General features: G+C 31.7%; 1 protein-coding gene across 2 annotated transcripts in view; it reads right to left on the reverse strand.

Annotated features, from left to right (window-relative positions):
- LOC130444154 (uncharacterized) overlaps positions 1–11,982 on the reverse strand; it is a 336,958-nt gene extending 324,976 nt beyond the window's left edge. For both annotated transcript variants that reach the window (XM_056779197.1, XM_056779196.1), the window contains exon 1: positions 11,624–11,982. In XM_056779197.1, the coding sequence (XP_056635175.1) occupies positions 11,624–11,807 (184 nt within the window). In that variant the 5' untranslated portion in view covers positions 11,808–11,982. The remainder of the gene's footprint in view (positions 1–11,623) is intronic.
- Positions 11,983–22,428: the final 10,446 nt, after the last annotated feature.

Below are 22,428 nucleotides of genomic sequence, written 5' to 3' on the forward strand. Positions count from 1 at the left end.
ATTCCATAGGTTTATATTCGTCTCTCCATTTCTTAGGACCGTTTAATGGCTTCTGAAAAGTTTTGTACATATAGTAGCCATTTTCAGGTAATTTTCGCAAAATGTTTGATGCTCTTTCAACCAAAGCTTCTTTATGATCCTATTTTGGGGCTACAATTCAATCTCATTCCTAGTATACTAAGATCCATTTTCCATATCATCTCTTCGTTAGTCCGCCTGGAGGTCTTCCTTGAGTTGGTAGAAATTCTTTGGCAACTTTGATTAACCGATCATTAGCTATTCTGATCACAAGTCTTGTTCGTTTACTTCTGACTTATAAGACAACAATAACGCTTAACCAGCAACGACAGTTTTTATATTTCAACTGAATCTGTTTACAACTTCGTTTGGTTTGAATCTTTAAAAGCAACGTACCTCTACGTTTTCTTCTGTTAGTTCTTCATGAGTACATCAGGGTGAGCACTTATTTTGGCACTGTAGCTTAAACTTCTGTTCTTTGGTCCACCTCTGGCCGAAGGCACTAGAAGTTCTGTTTCGATGATAGAGTTGGGCACGTACCACAGGGCATTCACAATAGTTTTAAGTGCTTTGCTCTGAAACCTCTGGAGGATTTCAATGTTGGAGTTACTTGCAATACACCAGAGTTGAATCTCATATGTCAATATGTGTTTTAAAACTATTTTATAGAGGAGCAGCTTATTTTCAGTGATTAGTTGTGAGTTTCTGCCAATTAGCCACTACATTTCCCTCAATTTGATACCGAGTTGTTTCTTCTTTATTAAGATATGCTTACACCATATTAATGTCCTATTTAGATGCATACCCAGATATTTTGTCTTATTTTCTTGTTTTAACGCAATGTCACTGGTGGGCATGTGATTTTATGTGAATTTTACCTGAATTGACTTATTTACGTTAGACTTGAATTTCCACTTGTTCATCCAGATTTGATTTTCATTTAAGCTCTCTCGTAAATCAACAAACGTTGCCATTTCTGTTTTCCTGATGGTTTAACGAACAGAAGTTTAAATTAAATAGAGTATAGGCTTAAGTATACTTCCTTGAGTTAATTATATATAATCCCGTATGTTTATCTTGATATTTGACAAATAAATGCCTATCCTCCAAATAGGATTTAAATATTAGGTTTTCTATAATGAAGTTCAATCTTGATTTTATATAACAACTCCTCCTGCAAAACCTTATCAAAGGATTGGCTGATTTAGAATCGCTGCTGAGACAACTGTCTTTTCTTCAAAGGCTTTATTTATATTTTCTACCACTCTATGGAATAGCTCTATCGTACCATGTTGCTTACGGAAGCCGAATTGATTGTTAGGGATTATTTATTCATTTTTGGATAGGATAGGTAATGAACTTATTATTATATACGATACGACGTAAGCTCACTCGCCTTTTTCCCAGGCTTTGGAACCATTATTGTTTGGACAACCTTCCATTGCAGAGGAAAATCACTCAGCCTAAGAGCTGCGTTGAGTTAAGTTGAATGAATTCAAAACCCTTAGTAGGTATTTCTGGATATATTCGTATCCTTTGGGAGTCTCCTGTAGGATACCTCGTTTGATTTCTGCCCATTAAAAATTTTTTATAGGCGGTGTCTCTAGGAAATCTTTTATCTTCAGGTATATTTGGGGTCCATCATTTACGTGGATTTGAAACACTTCAAATGGATATTTTATGGCTTTTTCTGTATTATTTCCAGCTCATCCACCTGCTGTATCCTTCACAGGTAGAAGCGTCTGTTGTGACCCTTTTAAATTTTTGGTAGCCTCCCACAAGAAATAATTTTTTAACATGGCAATCATTTTTTTAGTTTAGAGTTTAGAGATTTCTTTCATTGGTCTCAAAAAATTAAAACTAAATAGTCTAAAATTTCTAGTTCAATTTCTGAAATACACCAAAACTCCTGCAAAATATTATAACCATCAACATATTCAGTATTCAAATATTTATGCTAAAAATTCAATTTGCATTAATCAAAGGATGTCCTCAAACCATTATATTTAAAAACTTCATATCAGCTTTTATCTTTTCAACTGGTATATTTATACTGAGCTGACATTTCCAGCTTCTGAAAAATATGCAGAGAACGTTTTTCATGTACATTTTGATAAAAACCCTGCCAGAAAAAGAATTAATACCTTCTATATGGAACTCATAAATATATTGGGGAGCAGATAATTACAATCCTTTTTTTAGATTTCCAGAAAATATCAAAATTAAATTTTATTAGAAGATACAAGAATAGACTATTAAATACTTCTAGTATCTTTGAAATTATTCCCAATATTAAGTTTTCTAGAACATATAAAAAATCTTAAATATGTTTGATAACATCCAACAACAATATATAGAACAAGAAACTAGTTTCACTAAAACCAATCTCGAATTATAAAAGAGAAAACAGTTAAGCGTAAAAATCAAAATTCAACTCGATAGTTCTGGTTGATATACGTATAGCGATACCACAATTTTAGTTTATTTATCACGTAAAATGAATTTACTAGGGGAAAACGATTTGATATATCTCACCAGATATATCTGAATAATTCAAACGAATTCCTCTTTTTCTGCCGTGCTCTGCCTCTGGGGATGCTATTTAATGAGAAATGAGTATTCTTGGGGTTACAACTGTAACAACCTCACCTGCTATTTATTTTACGAAACTGTATAACTGTCTAGAAAAAGATGTATGGAAATTATAACTTTAGATGGAAAATTCTACGATAACTGTAAATAAGTTTAAGTAGGGGCAACATAGATACGTGGAGATACATAATGTAGTAAACAACCTGAAATTTATAGGTACTTTTTTTTACCATACTAATACGAGAGCGGTTTGAAGAAAGAATGACTTTTGAGAAATAGACACGGATTAAGCTCACAATACGGGACCGTAATTTACTGTAAGTATTCCAAAAATAGTTAATAAAATGAAAGACGTAATTATTTCAACCTAAATAGGTATGCATCGTGCTTGGAAAGATATCTGTAAGGTTGTTTTCGCAACTGTTTAATTCTGATTAAAAGCTCGCTCGCATTGAAAACTTACATTACTGTTTGAATATAATCATCCATAATTTAAGTGAATCTCACTTAAACCATTATACTCCAAAAACATTTATTACAGTAGACTTCAATCAACAAACATACCTATATAAAAGGAAAAATCATTTTTTGGTCAATAGAGTCACGACCACAATGTTTGCGAATTTCTGTATAATCTTTATTTATATTTTAGAACTATGGAAAATTATATACTAATTACTAACAGGTTGTTATGCCTAATATAAAACAATAAAGTGTTTTATTCTATCGCAACAATGTGTCTGCCTATTTGGTCGCTAAGCTTGATGAAAAATTAGCTAAACTAAAAGTGCTAGAGCATATTATGTCTTCTATTTTGTTTGTCTAAGAGTTTTTCAAAATTACCAACGTTTCGATACTTCATTTGGTCTTTATCGTGGTTATTTTGTTTGTCATAAGACGTGTCGAATATGTATATGAGATTTAAATGTAATATGATGTCCACATTATTTGGAATATTTTATTAAAATGTATTGCATATGTGAAAAGAAACAAAAAAATATTCTCAGGATAGTACAGATAATAGCAGCATCGGGAATCACCAAAGCCATGGGAAGTACCAAACAAGCAACTCTAGAAGCAATCCTAAGCCTAAAGCCTATAGAATTATTTATTAAAGTTGTAGTCTTAAAAAGTGCTTTTCTGTTAAGAGGAAGTAACCTTTGGAGTATAATGAAATTTAAGGAAAGGATAAAAATAAATAGTCCTATAGGAGAGAAAAGAGATGGAAATCCATCATAAAAGAAGAAGTAATCTCAATCTTAAGAGATGGCTCAGTATAAAAAAGACTGAGCTAGTCTGTTTCCACAGGAACTGAACAGAATAGAAGTCGTACAGCCTGAAAACTGGATGTAATATTTTTCAAGCGGAAAATTACTAATTAGAGGAAATCGCTAGACTGTTAAGGAAAAGTGACGAATCAAGTAGAATACAATAATCTAGACAGATAACCAGGCAGTTTTGAAACAGTAGCATCAGAAACAACGAAATCAAAAGTAGCAATGAGCTGTTGCGAGGCACTCTGGATTCGTGACACTAAAGTTAGCCTCTGCTGGATACGTAGACAGTAGGAAGTAGAAAGGCTGTGGTAAGTTGATATCCTTGCCAAAAAAGGAACGAGACTGTACGATCAATAAAGGGAAAATAAATAAATATAACAAGTTTCACGAAACACTCATAAAACCTGTGAAATGATCATTGGACATTGTAATGTTGGCACAAAACTTTAAAAATGTGGAGTGTCACCGAATAACTATTGCAAAGAGTGTAATAGAGAAGAAGAGATTAACGAGCATTTGCTATACCTGTGTCCTGCCTTGACGGAAAAACGTGAAAAGTTAGGAGACCACCCATAAAAATTTGAACACGATATTCTGGGTTTGATATTCTTCAAAATAATTCATAAAATGACCGTTAAATAGTTTACGAAGTTATGATAAAGAGTAATCTAATGGGCATCAGGCCTCCGCGTGAGCGGCAACCAAACAATTCGTAGATGTCCCTACCATCCCAACTAAACATATGACATATGTTGATATGAAATTCAACCAAGCTAAGATTTATATTTTCTACGAATAAAATCGATTACGATATATTATAATAACAGTGGCACGATAAAGAATTTCTTTGTGAATCAATTTCAGTAACATTCAAAGTTAAACTTTGTGCCTTGTTATTAGTCATATCGAACGCTAATTAAAACTTTTTCACTTGTTGTCTGTTTGTGTACCGCTGAATTGTTTTGACAAATTTATAATTCTTAGTAATATGATAGAGCCGTTAAAGAATTACATCTACCCTCGTATAAGAAATGTTATTTCAATATCACCATTATCATTTCACATAAAATTAATGTACCTTCGAGCAAAGATCATGATGAGATTAACGACATTTGTGAAAAACACTTGCCGGAAAGTGCTTTTTGTCATGGAGTTCAGAAACTCGGTCTCCAACGCACCTTATGAGAAGTATAGATGACTTACTTCCATCAGTGTAGTTATTTGCGTCTAGAGTTTCGCAAGATAAGATCATTAATTTCCGATACGTCACTTCAGTAACAGCAGCCGCAATCGATACTGTTATCGCTACAAAACGCTACTAAGACAAATAAAACCATTTCTATTTGAAAACCATCATTATCTAAATATAAACTGGAAATTACTGTTCTTCAACCCATGTAACGTTGCAAGCTACGGTTTTTATGGAGAATCGCATCGTTACGAGAAATAAAATCAACATCTTGACAAAAGTATATTCTTGATTTAATCCCAAAATCCTTATTTTTTTTCAATTTTTACTGTCTTCTCCATAAATATTCTCTTTATGGAAATGTAAACAACATCGGTTCTCATAAAAACAAGTAGCTAAACACTAAACGGGAAACAATTAAGTTCATTTTCCTTACAACGTCTATGAATTCCCATACAATTTCTGTTTTTCCAGATTGTATTTTCGGAGTTACACATCAAAGCATAAAACCTTGCCACAATAATAATAAAAACAAAAGGCTGAATCAAAAGGAAAGGCGAAACAACCATTCGAAAATGCTGGATAAGCTACATTGAGTTGACATTGATAAATGAGACCATAAGCGGCTCAAAAATAATTTTTTGTAGGAAATTTATTTTATAAAAATTCTGCCAACAATTTCATTTAGATGACATTGAAATAGTGAAAATAATATGAAGATTAGGTCATCATATTGACACTAAGAAATGAATTTTCATACGCAAAGAACATTCCTTCGATTTGATAATTTCAATAGCCCCGACCATAACACAAAAGGTAGAAAAAGGCGTCACACATATGTTTTTTATTTTTAATAAATGAAAATTGTTATCATTTCTAGGATTTACTGTATTTTCCTCTAAATTGATGGCAATTTTTATGTTGTTAACGATAATCGTGCTGTTTTAGCCTATTTTCATCACATACTATTTATAATAAAAAAGAATCCATATAGCTATGGGGTTGGTTGAGCTTCTTATGTTTTAACAATTCTATATATCATTTCACACCTTAGCCGTCATTATCAGGTTTTACTTTGATAAAAAGCTAGTTAGTACTATATACTTTCAGAGACCAAATACTGCATCTTGTGGAAGAGTCTACAGCCGGAGACTTTGTAGTTGCGTGTCAGTGTGTAGCCTCAAACTCCCTGACTGCCTCACATTGAGTCAATATTCAAAACCAAATATATACAGTTATACAGAAAGTTCCATAATTATCTTTAGAACTTCAAAAATTCATAACTTCCAACATAAACAAGATATTTATATTCACTCTTTTGCATGTATTACTGAAACTAATAAAGTTTCTTTTCCAATAGGCTGAACACGCATAATTATAAGTGAAGATGTGGACACCACAATATAAAGCTCAATGTCTGTCATGGTTCATAGAAACGAGATCAGATACACAGGTTCAACGGAACTTCACGGCAAAATTTCAAAGATACCCACCATCCATTCGTACATGGCACACAAGCTTCATGAGCACCGGATCGGTATTGCATAAAATTGGAGCCGGCCGACCCAGCATAAGTCCAAAAAATATGGAGCGAATACGGCAAACATTCCAGCACAATCCGAAAACTTCGTCAAGCTTCAAGGCAACTCCAAATGCCTACAACCACAATTCACAGGGTTCTTCATAAACTTTATAAACATAAATCATTGGTCCTTTCTTCTTCATAGACACCATAGTTACTGGCCGCATGTACCTGGATATGCTTCAAAACTTTGCTCAGTTGGAAGAATTACAGCCGGTTATTTACTTCCAACAGGATGGTGCACCATCAGACTAGTTGACAGCAGTTCGGTAACACCTCAACGAAACTTTTCCCAACTGATGGATTGATGAAGTGCTTAGGGCCACCAATGATGCGCAAGTGTACAAAAAAAAACTTTATTAGTTGCAGTAATGCGTACAAAAGACAGAATATAAATATCTTGTTTATTTTCGAAGTTATGAATTTTTGAAAATGTAAATATAATTTTGGAACACCCTGAATAGTTAAAGCAATGTTAGAGTATATACCAAATATAAGAGGAGGTGAGTAGAAAAGTCTTTATGGTGGTACTTTTCAAGTGTATTGATTGGTTTTGTTTTAGATTTAATGGTAATCTTTTGGTCTAGTAGCTGTAACACAGTGAATATAAAAATTTCACCACTATTTCAACTGAACACTTCAACTTGTATCACCTGCATCAAATAGTAAAAGAATAATCATTTAAGATCAAATTCTGCTTTTAAATGAAAACTAACTGAAGTAGAAAATTAACCAATTATGTCCATTTAGATATTGGTGGGGAATATATGTACAATAAAAGTAACTAACGAAGAAAGAAAAATATATGACGAAAAGCAATTGACCGATTGGCAAATCCCAAATTGCTGAAAAAAAAATTTATCAACAAAAAATTCAATATATCCATTTCCCAATAAACCGAGGAAGAAATAATTACCCTGAAAACTCTGAAAATAGGTGAATCTCATCGACTTGATTTGTATTAACTACAGAAAGTATTGAGGCAATACAGTAAATTGCTAATAAAATCCTAATTCGGAACGTGAAGTAGGTAGATGAAGATCTTGATCCAAGATCTTGCGTAGATATCTGAGAGAGCGCCCTACTGTTTAGTCTGAGTAAATATCTAAGAGCTCTCTTCTGTAGTTTGAAGCATTATATACTGTTATAGAGGTTGATAAGTTCAATTTCCTGGAAACTGATCTTAGCGCAAAACAGACAGAACAAAAATTTTTCAGATATAACGGTAATATGTAACTCCCATTTCAAAGATTTATCTACAGGCCTTAAAAATTTTTAGATTCAACGACGTCAATGGTGATGTGACATAACTTTAGTTTAAGAAACGTTGAGAAACAAAAGATTAGAATCGTACTATGATTTAAGGGTGATCAGGTCGCTAGATATGGTCCTATGAAGTGCCCCAAAAGGAAATATTATCGTCCAGAAGGAAACATATTTTACCGCTGATGTCTGGATAGGTAATGTCATTGATAAACAGAAGAAACAAAAAAGGGCATAGTTGGTACTAAATCTAGAGGGACTCCACTCTATTGGCTTGCAAGAAGACCTCGTTGTGTCAACCCTTACAAGCTGTAATAGAGGTCTGTTCCGACTGAGCGGTCTACTACTATAGTCGGTTTAGTAAACATCTATAATAGCTCTATGATTGAGAATATTCATTGGAAAACTATGATTTCACCTCATCCTAAAAAGTCTAGCCAGCAAAATCGAACATCAAGGTGTGGTCATTGTTTTCTTTAATTATCAGAGTTTACAAAAATAAGAGAATATGCTAAAAGGAAACGTTTTAATATTATTCATGATATAAAAAAAATTCACAATAGAATAAATAAATGCCTCCTAGAAATGCTTTCATGCATGAATTAATTTTATGACATGAATTTCATGTTACTTTTTCACTTTACTTTTAATAAAATAATTTACCTTGTTTTTCAATCACGATTCTTATCATCTAATTAATGATGAAGTGATGAAGTTTATCGTTGTTGAAATATATAACCTTATCAATATTAATGAAAGAGATTCATTTGACATGAAAATTGCTATCGGTTCGTATTTCAGCGTGTTCAATTATTGATTTCCCGTGAATCATAACGACTTTTATACTCTAATTACATCATTTTGACAAAATTAATGATTGGGTTGTAGTTTGGAAACACAATGAACAAGCTTTCCAGTATATGGGAATCAATATTTTTTCATCAATATTTGCTTTTCAATACAGTATCAAAAAGGATCTTCTATTCACCATACAGATATTACTCTTCTTAAGAGAGAAAAAATATATTCAATTTCTATGATTATTTCTCTCATATTTTGAAGTTCCCTTAAGAATACATTAAACTACAATATTTGAATCTACTTCATTGGATTTCATAATTGAGTCATTTAACGTGTGTAAAAAATTGCAATGATTTCATTTCATATTTTCGTAAAAATGTCTTACGAATTTTATTTTTAGAAAATTTATTTGATACCGAAATTACATTATTGAATGATTACAATTAATCTCTCAAGCGAATTAACTATGAACATTACCAAGTTGTTTACAATAAGTCATATTTATAATAAAATAAATGGTGATAAAGTGTTTACGATATTTAATACAATTGCGTTTTATAAAAATGTCCTTCTAGAATTTTCTTCATGTAACTTACGTAATAGAAACAAAATTTTATTCAAAAATTATCAAATCAATAATTTGCTTTTTATGATGACTGTGATGTTAAATTATACTGCTTCCTCATCATATTCCAATATTGAAAGATATTTCAGTAGAAATCTCCTTTCAATGAACAACTTATAACTTTTTTCAAACGCTACATAAATAATCAATTATGGATGGTATTTTATGTTTAGTCCGTTAAATTTATAATTTAAAATAAAAATTTTTGGAAAGCCAAATATTTGTAGACAATTGTGGTTTACTATGACAAATAAAATTTTAATAATCCCCATCGATCCTATGTGTGCTACAAAAGTTATTCGGCGTCAAAGGTCAAAATTTGCGGTTTTCTAGATTTTTCTCGAAAGTTTTACCAAAAAAAAACCTAAAACGAAAGTTGTAGGTCGTCTAAAAATTCTCTACAAAAATGGTCTTATTATAAGAGTTACCATTTCTGAGATATCACGATTCTATGAGTCATATTATAGATGATGTGCACACATTTCCACGCCACATAGCTGTCAATTTTTAAAATAATTTAACTTGACCCGTCAAGGTCTAGATATTACCTTATTATTGATATTGCTATTGATTATTGGGTTAAATATTTTTTTGATTTCTTTGGATATTTTAATCTAATTCATATTCTTGAAAATCTACTTCAACAGTCATGTCTTCTTCGATTTCTCCTCCCTCTTCCTGCTGCTTCAGGTACAACCTTTGAAACATCATCAGAATGATCTTTAGCTAATTTCAACAGAATTCTTTGAATTTTAGTGTAGTCACGTTACAAATTTTCTTTCGAAGATGCTGTGATTTATTTTTCTCATTTTCTTCATTGGCCTCATGGCAACAAAATAAACAGTATTTTTTTAATCAAAAATTTGATTCACTTACTCGCGTTCTAGTACGAGGTGGACTTATTTTTATAGTTAAGAATACTCAGTAAACTCATCACCTCTCGCGACACTTGTCTAGATCAAATTTGGCATTCCACGATCAACCACAACTATTTTAGCTTCAGTTGAAAGTTTATGGCAAATGAAGCAAAGCTGATAAATTTTTTTGAGCTATAAAATAGCGCAAATAATCTAAATGGTAGGCGCTTGTATTAAGTACGTATATTCACTTGAACTGAACCTTTAGCAATAGAAGAAACAGGTATATGAACAAAACCTAAGGACAATAGAATAGCCGGATATTTTACAAGGCCAGTTTTTACAAGGGTACAGGGGATTCAGTTAGAGTCTATCTATCTTTTGAATAAAAGTTTCCAGAATAGTATAATATATAAAAAATAGACTCAAATCTCTTAGGAAAAAAATCATAGAGACAATTTTTGTAGAGAATTTTCAGATCTACAGCTTTAGTTTGGGATTTTTTTTCGATAAAACTTACCGTTTTCCAATCCAAAAACCTCAAATTTTGACCTTTGACTTTATTTGCAACGTAAACCCGAGCTTTCCACCAAAGTTGGCTTTCCAGGAATTTTTGTTATTTGACACATATTTGTATTCAAAAACATTTCAAAGGGTACTGAATATATTCTATTACAGAGAATGTTATATTTAATGAACAGTTGATTCTGTACTTTGGAAAATGAGTTTTTTATGTCATTTTTGTTTTTGTAAACTCATATGCCTTAGAATGACAATTGAAGTCGCGTTAAAACGATTTTTGCTGTCACCTATTAGTATCAATAATAATTCTTACCAGTATTTCTAGATTTCTCCTCAAATTTCTTAATATTTTTCCTAAAGAATTTTCATAGCGGCGTATCATTTGATATGTTGACTCCAAAACAATTCTTGATAAATATTTTTTTTGATTGAATGAAGCTAGATGTTGGTTTAAGCTGAATTCATCTTGAAGCAATATCCGAAATTTCTTCATAGAGTGTGTTCTTGGATCATCTCAACTTACCTAACCTCGAATTAAATAATGGGAGTGTTTGGTATTTATTGACTATATTTATCTACCAATTACATAACCTCTACACTCAATTTTTGATTAGGATTTTGCATTTCAAGTTACTCCGGAAATCTCTTCTTGACATGTACAGTAAAGTTAATTTAATTCAGCATAAATGACCGAAATACTTTAATACATTGACATGATACAATGTATAATTTGTGTTGAAAATGTAAGAAAAAACTGTAAATATATCCCTAAATTTCCCAAAGCTCTAAATCAAATGTTTTTGAAGTTAGATTTTCTTAATAGTAGCTAATTGTTCTTGTACTTTCATAGCAATATTCGATAATCGAAATTTGTAAAAAAAATAACAAAAAACCTACCGATAGCAGTCATAACACCCCATAATCTTGTCACAGGAACCAATCCATCAAAAAATTTCTGCAATAACCAACCGCACTTCAATCCACCACTTACACTTCCCGTCGAACTGTCGCATCGAAGGGTTGGAACTGTAGATGTAGTTTCAATACCCGTTCCCAAAATGGGATTAAAACTCGGAAACATGTTATTTTGAACACTATTACCAACAGAAAACACCGCGTCGAAAAGAAATCGGGGGCATTACTTCGTATTATGTATTTGATTGGAATGCTTTAAAGATACTCAACCGAAGAAAATCTCAACTTCACTTTAAACATGGATAACCATTTAAAAAGATGTAACGGACCTCCCAATGTTATTATCTGGAAAGAAAAAAATGTGTAAATAAAACAGTATTTTCTAGTAATACTGCATTTTGATTAGTCTTTAATATCTATTTGAATTGATTCATACAAAGTTGGTATGTTTTTACTTATGCTAATTAGGAATTTACGTTTAATATTATGATGCTTTTCAAAATAAAAATTAGCCTGAATAATAAGCACCCGCATATGAATAGTATTTTGAATACCACAGAATAATTTATTTGTTTGCATTGAAAATAGTCGTCAAAACGTCTTCACTGCCTTATGTCAATGTAATTTATAAATCATTAATGTTTTGTCCTAGTCGCCATGGTCACAGAATTAAATCACATCGAACATGTGTAGAATACGATCAGTAAGGACTGTTCAATTAGCACCAACTTCATCGGACTTTTTCGCAGTTATTCCAGGAAGATGAAGTTTTTTGGAATGAGTTGCCACAAGCATATAACGTCAACCCCGTTTTTTCCATACCTGGGATTGTACATAAGTTTCAGCTACGGGGATGCCAAACACATTATCAATTTATCCTTATACATTTGTACCTACATTATTTTCAATGTAAATCTCTCACATTATCAAAATTATGAATGAATTATTTCTTCTGGGTTTGATAATAGAGGGTAACTATTCGACCGACAACGCTCTATCACAGAAAGATCTTAATAAATGATTCATTTTTATATAGGAATAAGAATTTTTACGGAGCCTAGTTGCTTAGATATAGATTTTGAATCAAAATCAAAAACTTGCCATGAATCAAGAGCGCCTTTGAATTTTTCTTTCAAATTTGGTGGCCAATATGCTCCTTAATAAAGAAATCTTTTGATATAAACAAACTTTGGGTTAGTTGTCACTTTTATCCCCCTATTTTTTACGCCACTGGAGCGAATTCATTTTTTAACTTTGTTTTAAATTGCCTAATTATTTTTAGTTAGAACACTAAATAAACTTTTATGGAGCTAAAATGAACGGTGTTGCCTCTAAATAAGTGTGCGAAACAATCATCGAATCTGAACAAGATCTAATTGCTACAATTCAAGCTTCGGTAAAAATTATTCAATCCCATCCAGATTTATACCCAAAGACACGTTTTTCAATGACAAAACGGTGTAATAAGTGTAATGAAGTAAGCGGCGAACAGTTTGAGCAACTACTGTGTAACTTTGTAAATTTTGTTTTTGTTGTAATACAGCGTTGTTTAAATTAAATTTTTGCTATTATTATTTCTATTCTCATTGCCAATTTTTTTATTATTGTAATAAACTTTTGTTTGAAATTTAGATTATAAATAATTTTTATAAGTTTTGAACTACTTACGCATAATCATCATTCGAAATTAAATGAATAATTAATTAATTTGTAAATTACTTACGTGCTTGCAGATATTTGTTTAGAGCAAATTGCTACAGCGTTCATTTTGGCTCCATAAAAGGTTATTAGTTTTTTAACTTAAATAATAACCCTGACAGTGTGCCACTGGTTAAATTTTTCCAAAGTTTGTTTATGTCAAAATATTACTTTATTAAGGAGCATACTGGTCACCAAATTTAAAAGAAACATTCAAAGGCGTTCTTGATTTATGGAAAATTTTTGATTTTAAAATTTTTAACACTCTATATCTCAGCAAGTAGGTCCCGTAAGGGTTCATATTCCTATATCAAAATGAGTCATTAATTGATAGAACGTTATCGGTCGAATATAGAATAGATTATACCCTGTATAAAATATCTCGTATAATTATTTCAGCTTGAACTCACTCAATAAAAAAAATGTGAAAAATAACTAGCAATAAGAATTTTCGAATGTACACCTCTTACGCAGAAAAAATTCCAGATATTTAGTGAAAGTATAGTCCCTAGGTACCAAACAATACTTTAGAAGCTCTTATACTACATTTTTTCGGTACATTTCAGCTTGACTAAGTTATATTGCTTGTAAGAGACGCACAACTGAATTTGAATATTTCTCTTATCGAACAAAGCTATTGCCAAATTTATTTGACACGTATGTAAATTGGTTTTTCAAAATGCATACAAAACATTGGAATAGGAACAGAGATATGAGAATTTATTTGGAGCATGCTTAAATCGCAAAAGGTAACGATTTTTAAAGAAATATTTCGTCATGAAGTAACGACTATTTCAAGTTGCAACTGTGGTGAATTTAAAAAATTGAGCGTAATAATATTTTGTACAATTTGTCATTATAGTTAATTTGCCGATATATAGAGAGAGAGATATTTGTTGGTTGTTTGGTAGGAAAAGGAGGATTTTTGAAAGGAAAGAGATTTGTTGGAGTAGGTCCTGATATAGGAATAGCTCCTCTGCAGGAAGGAGGAAGTGTGGTATAATTGCAAAAATATAACTCAGTGAACTAAACAGCTTTTTGGAGAGTGTAATAGTTTTTGTTCCTTATTTTAAGTAAATTTGGGTAAAACTGAGAGTGGATTATTTCCTATCATTAGCCATTTGGCTTATAAAAGAGTTCACCAGGTTACAGGAAAACAGCAGAACCGACGATTGGCAAGGTAGGATTTGGGAGCGGGCTTCACCAAATGTAGATGGGGGAATTGACGAGAAAGTCGAGGTAATTTTATGAAAGATCTTCCTAAGCGGGGGATAACGAAGTTTTCTCTTGAGTTTAGAGGAATGGAGCCGTCTAGTGGGAAAAAAAGTCTTTGGCAGTAGAATTGTTTCATTCTATGGTGGGAGTCACGTATCGAGTTATAAGTTATATAGACGATTCGCAATTTGGATTATTTCTATATTGACATAAACGGTGTAGTAGTAAAGAATTCGCGGTTTCTGTTGTTTAGGGTACCGCTGGTTCCCACTTTCGACCATTTCTGTCTTTCTTTGTGATCCAAATAGATTCTTTCTAATACATATTTTAAATAAATTTGTATTTCAAGTACTCGACTCATCTGATCAACTCATTATTGTCTTCGTGTTAAAACTTATATTTTTCAATTTGTGATCGCCTCCTGACATCAGTTTACAACTTTGAATTACCTTATTAATTCAAATGCATGTATATTTTTAGTTAAGTAAACTTTATGAAACTTATTTGAGTTCAAAGGAATTAAGGTAACAAGATTCCTTTTTGCTTCCTTCACGACATTAATTAGAGATTTGAAATTCACTATTCCAAGCATAGCTTTGTGAATTGAAAACAAACGAATTCAACTCAATTAGGGAAAGGCTCCCATTACTTTTGTAGCAAAACATAACTAATTTGGTCTATAACTGTCGATGTTACCACAAATAAATAAAGTTAAATAATCATTTTATTGGTGTTGTTGTGATTATTGTCTTTAATTTCTATATAATGCAATTAATTAAGTTGATACGTGGTGGACGTGAGAAGGAAGAAAAATGAGATTTGTCACAACAAAACAATCTCGATTTAAAAGAAATTACATTAGAGAATGAATTAAGTAAAGACAGTGATAAATTGGGAACTACCAATAGGAAATGTAGACAAAAAATTTATGTGTCGATTATTAGAGTGATTCGTAATAAAAATAAATTTATTGTCCAACCAATTAATTACCACAGGTCCATACTATAATTGATATGCGATAAAAAAATAAATAATAATTCAATAAGTTAAGCTTAGATAAGAAAAATATATATAGGGGGGGAGGATATATTGAAAAATTCTTAGCCTACTATAGAATCAAACAAACTTTCAATCTCCAAATATTTTATTACTCAACATATTCTCCTCTTAATTGGATACATTTATTACAGCGAACCTGCATCGTCTCTAGACCTTTCAAAAAAAAATGTTTCTTCTTGCTCTTCAAACCAGACCTCCACAGCTTTTATTAACTCCTCGTCGGAAGAAAATTTACGACGTTTTAAACTTTTTTTCAGTTAAGAAAAGAGATGATAGACGGACGGTGCCAAATCTGGTGTATCAGGGGGTTGTTCTAGAAAATCAAACCCTAAATTACGAATTTTCTGCATGGCAACAAGAGATTTGGGTGCAGGGGCGTTGTCCTGCAAAAATATAACACCTTTGGATAGCTTTCCGCGTCTTTTCTCTTTAATTTTTTCCCGTAGAGTGGTCAGTAATGTCTAATAGTAATCTCCAGAAAATCAATCATGATTACTCCATGGCAATCCCAAAAAACTTAAGCAAGAATTTTTCCAGCAGATTTTTGAACACGAAACTTCTTAGGTCTTGGAAAACCAGAGTGTCGCCATTCGATCCAGAGTAACAATTTGGTTTAAGGAGTCTACATCGTTTTCAAATCAAGCAAAATTTACCTCTTTCACTGAGGGTACTAAGCAAATCTTCGTAAATCTGCTTACCTCTTAACCCTTTTAAATACAGGTTCTATTCTCCAATTTTTCGATTTTTACAATTTCAGTGGACATCTTTTTTCTTTTATTTCATTGCGTAACTCTGATTCACTTTTTTGACGTCAAGCTTTACACTGACACTTCTAATAAGTTATTGTTCGTTGCTATGGTAACGCAATATCTTGTTTATGCATGGAACTGTCCTAGATTAACTAGATATCAATACATCCTCGTATTTCTACAGCATTATCTAGAGAATTAGATATATATAATCATACCAGGATTGACTCCTTTGCTCCGGTCGTTATCCACATCCTTCTCATTAGTGTTAGAACAAAGATTGTTCAACCTCTGTAAAGCCCTGAGTTAAGAAAGAACGGAAGAAAATATTTACCAAGCAAAAGTTGGGAGCATATGAAATAGAAGACGAATATTTCTGGTAGCTGAAATTAACCCACATTCTGATTAATAGATCAGCTGCAAACACTGAGGAAATCCAGTAACATAACAGGAATGAAGAAGCGATTATATACTACCTACATGAAACTTTACAGTTAATCATATTCATAATTAGTAATTATAACTAAAATTTTGTAAAATTTTTATAGGTAGCTATGAACATTTGTGAATGAAGTTCATTCTGTGTAATCTTATCTTGATATTTATGGTTCTAGTCGTAGATAAACCATAAGAGTCAACTTGTGACAATGAAATTTAAAATTTTCATAGAATTGTTATGAATAACAATCAACTTTTCTGAATAAAGTTCTTTCTGTGTTCTTGTATCTTAATATTTATAGCTATTACCATAGATAAACCATAAGAGTCAGATTGTGGTAATGATCATAGCTGACTGAATAAATTATACTTGTCTGTGGCCCGTGCGGCAAATTTTGCATAAGTTATGACATACAATACTTAATAATGACGGTTTCGCTTCCAAGTTTCAACACTTTTGGTAATATTAAATACTTAGAAGTTTACTTTGATCCTCATCTGAGATGGAATGATTACACCAAAACAGTAACAAATACTATTAGAATAATACTATTAAGCTTTAAATATCTCAAAAGAATTCTAGACATTGCTCAATTAAAAATATTTTACCTAGCTCTCGTGGAAAGTCGAGAATTGTATGCACTTTTAACTTGGAGGGAGTAAACTCATTTAAAGAAACTTAACATGTTCACAAAGGAATATTGAGAGTGATGCACTTTAGAAACTACCACTACTGTATAAAGAATCTAAAGCTTTAGATATGACAAATGTATTATTTTCAAATTTGTTTATGGTGTTTCAAAAAAAAATGTAGACTGAATATTTAAACTCATAGTCTGAATATAAGATATGCTTATCAATGTAATATTTAAAAAAAGAGGGTTCAAAACTATTAGTCCAGGATGTCATGAATAATTCCAAAATTTTTAATCAAAAATCAAATCCCATTGAGAAAATTCAAAAAAAAACAATAAAATCTATTCTTCTTAGCCTCCCTAGCCAAGAAATAAAGAGCTTGGTAAACACAATTTATAAGTTAATGATTGCAATGTATTGTCTATTGTGGTATGTATGCTTGAATAGCAGATCACAAAAATTCCAGCGCGACATTTCTGTCTTTGGGAAGATAATCTGTTCTGGGAGCATGTTTGTTGTGATTCAAAATATCAAGCAATTCCATTTACTCTTAGAAATAAATAAAAATTTCATTAACCCATGTTTTATGTATCAAAAAATTGATGATAAGAAACATTAATAATTTGCACTTTTGTCTGTGGTATCCACTATCCATTCAATTAAAAAGTAATTAATTTTGATACGAATACCTACAATGTTGTTTACATTCAGTTGAAACGTCATGTAGCAGATTAATGGTAAATGTAACGAAAATCTTCAGCAAACGTTCCGTTTAAATTAAAATTTTTTTAGATTGGAACGGAAATCGTACATCAGTGCATTTCCAGACAAAAATCCCGCACCACACCGAAATCTTGTGAAAAATTATGATAAATGAATGTACTTGAATATGCTTCTGTTAATCCCAATACTTTCTTTAGAAAAATAGCTGAAGAAATGGGAAAAAGCATATGCGCCATATAGAGGATTATAACGAGACAAAAATACCACCCTTTTAAATTCATTTAATCCAGACTAAGAACTATTTATTTCTAACAGAAATTCTATGCCATCTATCTAATTGATGTTATGAGTGCCGATAACCCTGCCGCTTTTAATTAAAAGATTTTGAAGTGATGAAAGCCACTAAAATAATAATGGTGTTTGTTTTCAAACAGTTTGTGGTACAAACGACTGGTGTGAGTTATGAGGGTACGTTTACCGGAGTAATGAATTTCCGTTTTCTTGTACACAAACTCATAACTCAGAAGCAATACTTTGGCTACAAGGCGGACTTTTCATACTCTTTAAAGAAAAATTAACCCCAAAAACTAAGCAGTAAAAGTGAGTTGCGTCAAAATACCATTTTAGGTATGAACATAAATACAATTGGTACACGGATCACTCCAAAACAGTAAAGTGTAATAGGGGTATACGGACCCGAAGTATATTACAAAAAAAAATGCAATTTTCATATGTGTTCAGTTCAACTTAGAAAGGAAGCATTAACAAGAAATTATCATCTTATCTAAAAGCAACGCAGCCTTCAGAGCTCTGTTCTCCAATGGCATAAGATTTAAGATGGTTTTGGAAGGTCTGGAGAAGTAAGAAGAGCAAAGAAAAAAGAATAAAGTAACCCTTAAACGGATTCCTGAATATATTGTAGTGAAGATAATTGAAAGAGAAAATAGAGAAAATACTGGAAGGAATGTAACAAGGTTTAGCAGAGGATGCAAGAACGAAATTCTCTCCCACTTTCCCTCGAAGTGGGAGAGACTAAGGCAATTAAGAATTACACCCAAACGCGTATGAAATAGGAATATTGAAATTATTTGGCAGATTAAGCCAACCCAGACCAATAGATTAGACACAATGGATTCTTTGGGTCGCAGCGTATATGACACCAAGAATTATAAATACTTCATAAAGTAGTTATTATTGAGTGGCATCTCGATCAACAATCTCTCAGTGTGGTATTGATGGACCTATGACGTAGCCTCCCCGCTGGGCAGATCTAATATCAATGGAGTTTTTTCGGGGTTGTCCTAAAGACTTTCTCAAATATAAGCTACGGATTTATATGATCTAGAAGAAGAAAATCTTGAGCGTGTCGTACATGCACAACACGCTTTGTAGTTGAAATTCATAAAATGTTTTGATATTTATACATTACTTAATCGAAAAAAAGTATGTGCCTGTTAGGCAATATCTCACACATTTTCTCTTCTCTTAGATAACTTGGAACACCCTGTACAAGAAATGTTCGATAATGTGTTATAGACATAAGAAATAACTCCCTCCGAGAAGAAATTATAAACAATGTTCAACTACACTCATCAAAATTGATAAGGTCACTAAACACTAAATTAATATTGAAAATGGCCTCGTCGACAAAAAAAGCATCTAGATACTTTATAAGTATAGAATTGTGTATACAACAGTTTATTTTTTTGAGGAATAAATGCAATAATGTCGTTTCTTTCAATGATATAAATAAAAGTAATCAAGATAATATGGCGTAGAACTAAAATTACATTGGAGGAAAATTGTTTGGAATTAATGAAATAGAACTGTCCGACGTTGGTAGTGAATGAAATAAATAAGTGAACCGCTGAAAGTTTTTAACTAAAAAAGTTAGAAATAATACAATTCTATCTGTTGGATGTATAGATATAGATAGAGTAAACTCAATACATTTTCTGTCTCTGCGAATAAGATAAAAAAGAATTGCAAAATTATTTAAAATTTTGTTCAAAAACTAACCATTCCCATAGGTCCAACGAGTAGACATTTGAACATATCTCCTTTTATAAACTATAGGAGATAACATTATGATAAATATATTTTAGAAAATTCAAATTCCAGCGTCTTCTAATACTAACTTCATTTTCTCAAATATATTGTTATGAACAAGGTCGCGAAATGGATCCTTAGGCCGGCCCTGTCCAGCTACAATGAAATTTTAAAATTCGACTAATTCGCGCGTATTTTACATTTTTATAATTGGCGGAAGCGCTTTTGATGTTTCTTTTTAGAAAGTTTTATTGAAGCGAGCGGTTTATTTACAGTATTTTTTCTAAATTATTTCTAGACAAGTCTATCTCTTTTGTTTCTTGTAAACGCAATTAGTTAGTTTTAAATAAATAGTCATAGTAAATAGAACATATTGGTAAAAATAATCGCAGAAAGTGATATTTATAAGTAAATTATTGTAAGTTAAGTGTATTGTATAGTGTGTATATAAATTGAGAACGTTAGAGACAGGGTTTATCAATTCACCCTACGAATAAAAAGAGTGTAAATAAATACGAAAAAAGTTACAATATTTAGTAACTGATTTATATAGTATAACACAAATAAAAACATATGTTTTTGAGAGATAAAATGAGTTTTTGCTATCAAATTCAGTTACTATTCATATTGCCCCAATCTATTTCCTGTTTGTTCAAGATCCATCATTTATTTAACACAAACCTCGTCTGATGCAAAGATTTCAATCCAAGAACGTCTCAACAATGTATCCGAAAATTAATCACATGAAAAAGATCGCACCACGCAAATTTCCGAACGAATTTTCCGGTTTCCCGGTGTATATCCGTTACGGGGAAAATTCAGCATCAGACTGACATGAAAAGCGGGAGATGAATTCTCAGATTTTCTCCCGAACTCACGCGCTTATACCCCAGTTCATAGAGGGACTGATAAACTCAAACCTAAATGTTCACATCTAAAGTATTTCGATCCTGAGAATACAAAGTATAACTAATTTTTTTAATTGTTTTTGGTAAATACTTTATTCCACATCTAAATATAAACATGTATAAAATGTTTGTACACGACCCTTTTAACGCACAATTTTTTTGGAAAAATTGATAAAAAAATTTGTTTATGTGAAAAATACAATTTAAAACATGGCCAAAAACATCTGAAAAACAAAAAATAAGCAATTTAATTTCTTTTTAAAATACTTTTTCAGGAAAATTTTATTTTCATCAATACAAATATTCATTTCACATAAACAACAATAATAGGAATAATAAAAAAAACATAATCAATAGTAATAGCAATAGAGCCTACAAAATGTAAACTAACTGTAGACGACAACCCCATTTACCAGTGTTTGTAATGTACATACTTAGGAGTCGAGATCACCAACGCCAAAAATTTACAACAATGGATACGAACCCAAGTAAATAAGGCCTCAAGAATATCTTGCTGTCTGGAGAACCTTATACGAAAAAACAAATATTTGTCCACCGACAGTAAAGCCCGCATATTAAAAACAATCGTAAGGCTTTTATTTACATATTAAGGAGAAACTCGAGCGGACACACCAAAAACAAAGAACATGATTAGAGTAGCAGAGATGAAATGAGAAGCAAAGCTGTAAGAGAAGATCTGAACATTCAGGATATAGTACGATTCACGAGATCGAGACGACGATATTGGAGAGACCACGTCGACAGAATAATGGAAGATTGATGGGCTAATTGGACAAAGGATGAAACCAACTTCAAGGAGACCTTCCAGCTGACCTGACTAAGTCTTAAGAAAAGAGAAAGAAGAAGAAGAACAATAATATGAGCCATATATAAAATGAATGAATCTCAATACCTGCCATTTAATATGTTCCGGATAAAAAGTTTCTAATTCACTCAAAAGTTTCTATCCTACATATTAACATTCAACACTCTGGAATTTATTCATCATACGTTCACTAAATGGAACATAACTGAACTTATATGTAAATATGAATGGTATAATACATTCAAATGTAAGGAAAATGTAGTGAGAGATATGCCTCGCCCTCACCAGTATGGTGACTGGAAAATGTTGATAAAACTTAAAAAAATATTGTTTGTGTTTGGGTATATATTGAATCAATCACCAAAAAGTGTCTCGACTCATCAAAACATGATCCTTTTTTTATTATTTTCAAAACTCAAATTACCGCTTCGAAGTACTCATTTTTAATCGATAAAAGACAGAAAAGAGAATTCGCGATTAGAACCA

The sequence above is a fragment of the Diorhabda sublineata genome, chromosome 5 (genome assembly GCF_026230105.1).
Source record: "Diorhabda sublineata isolate icDioSubl1.1 chromosome 5, icDioSubl1.1, whole genome shotgun sequence".
Lineage (NCBI taxonomy): Eukaryota > Metazoa > Arthropoda > Insecta > Coleoptera > Chrysomelidae > Diorhabda > Diorhabda sublineata.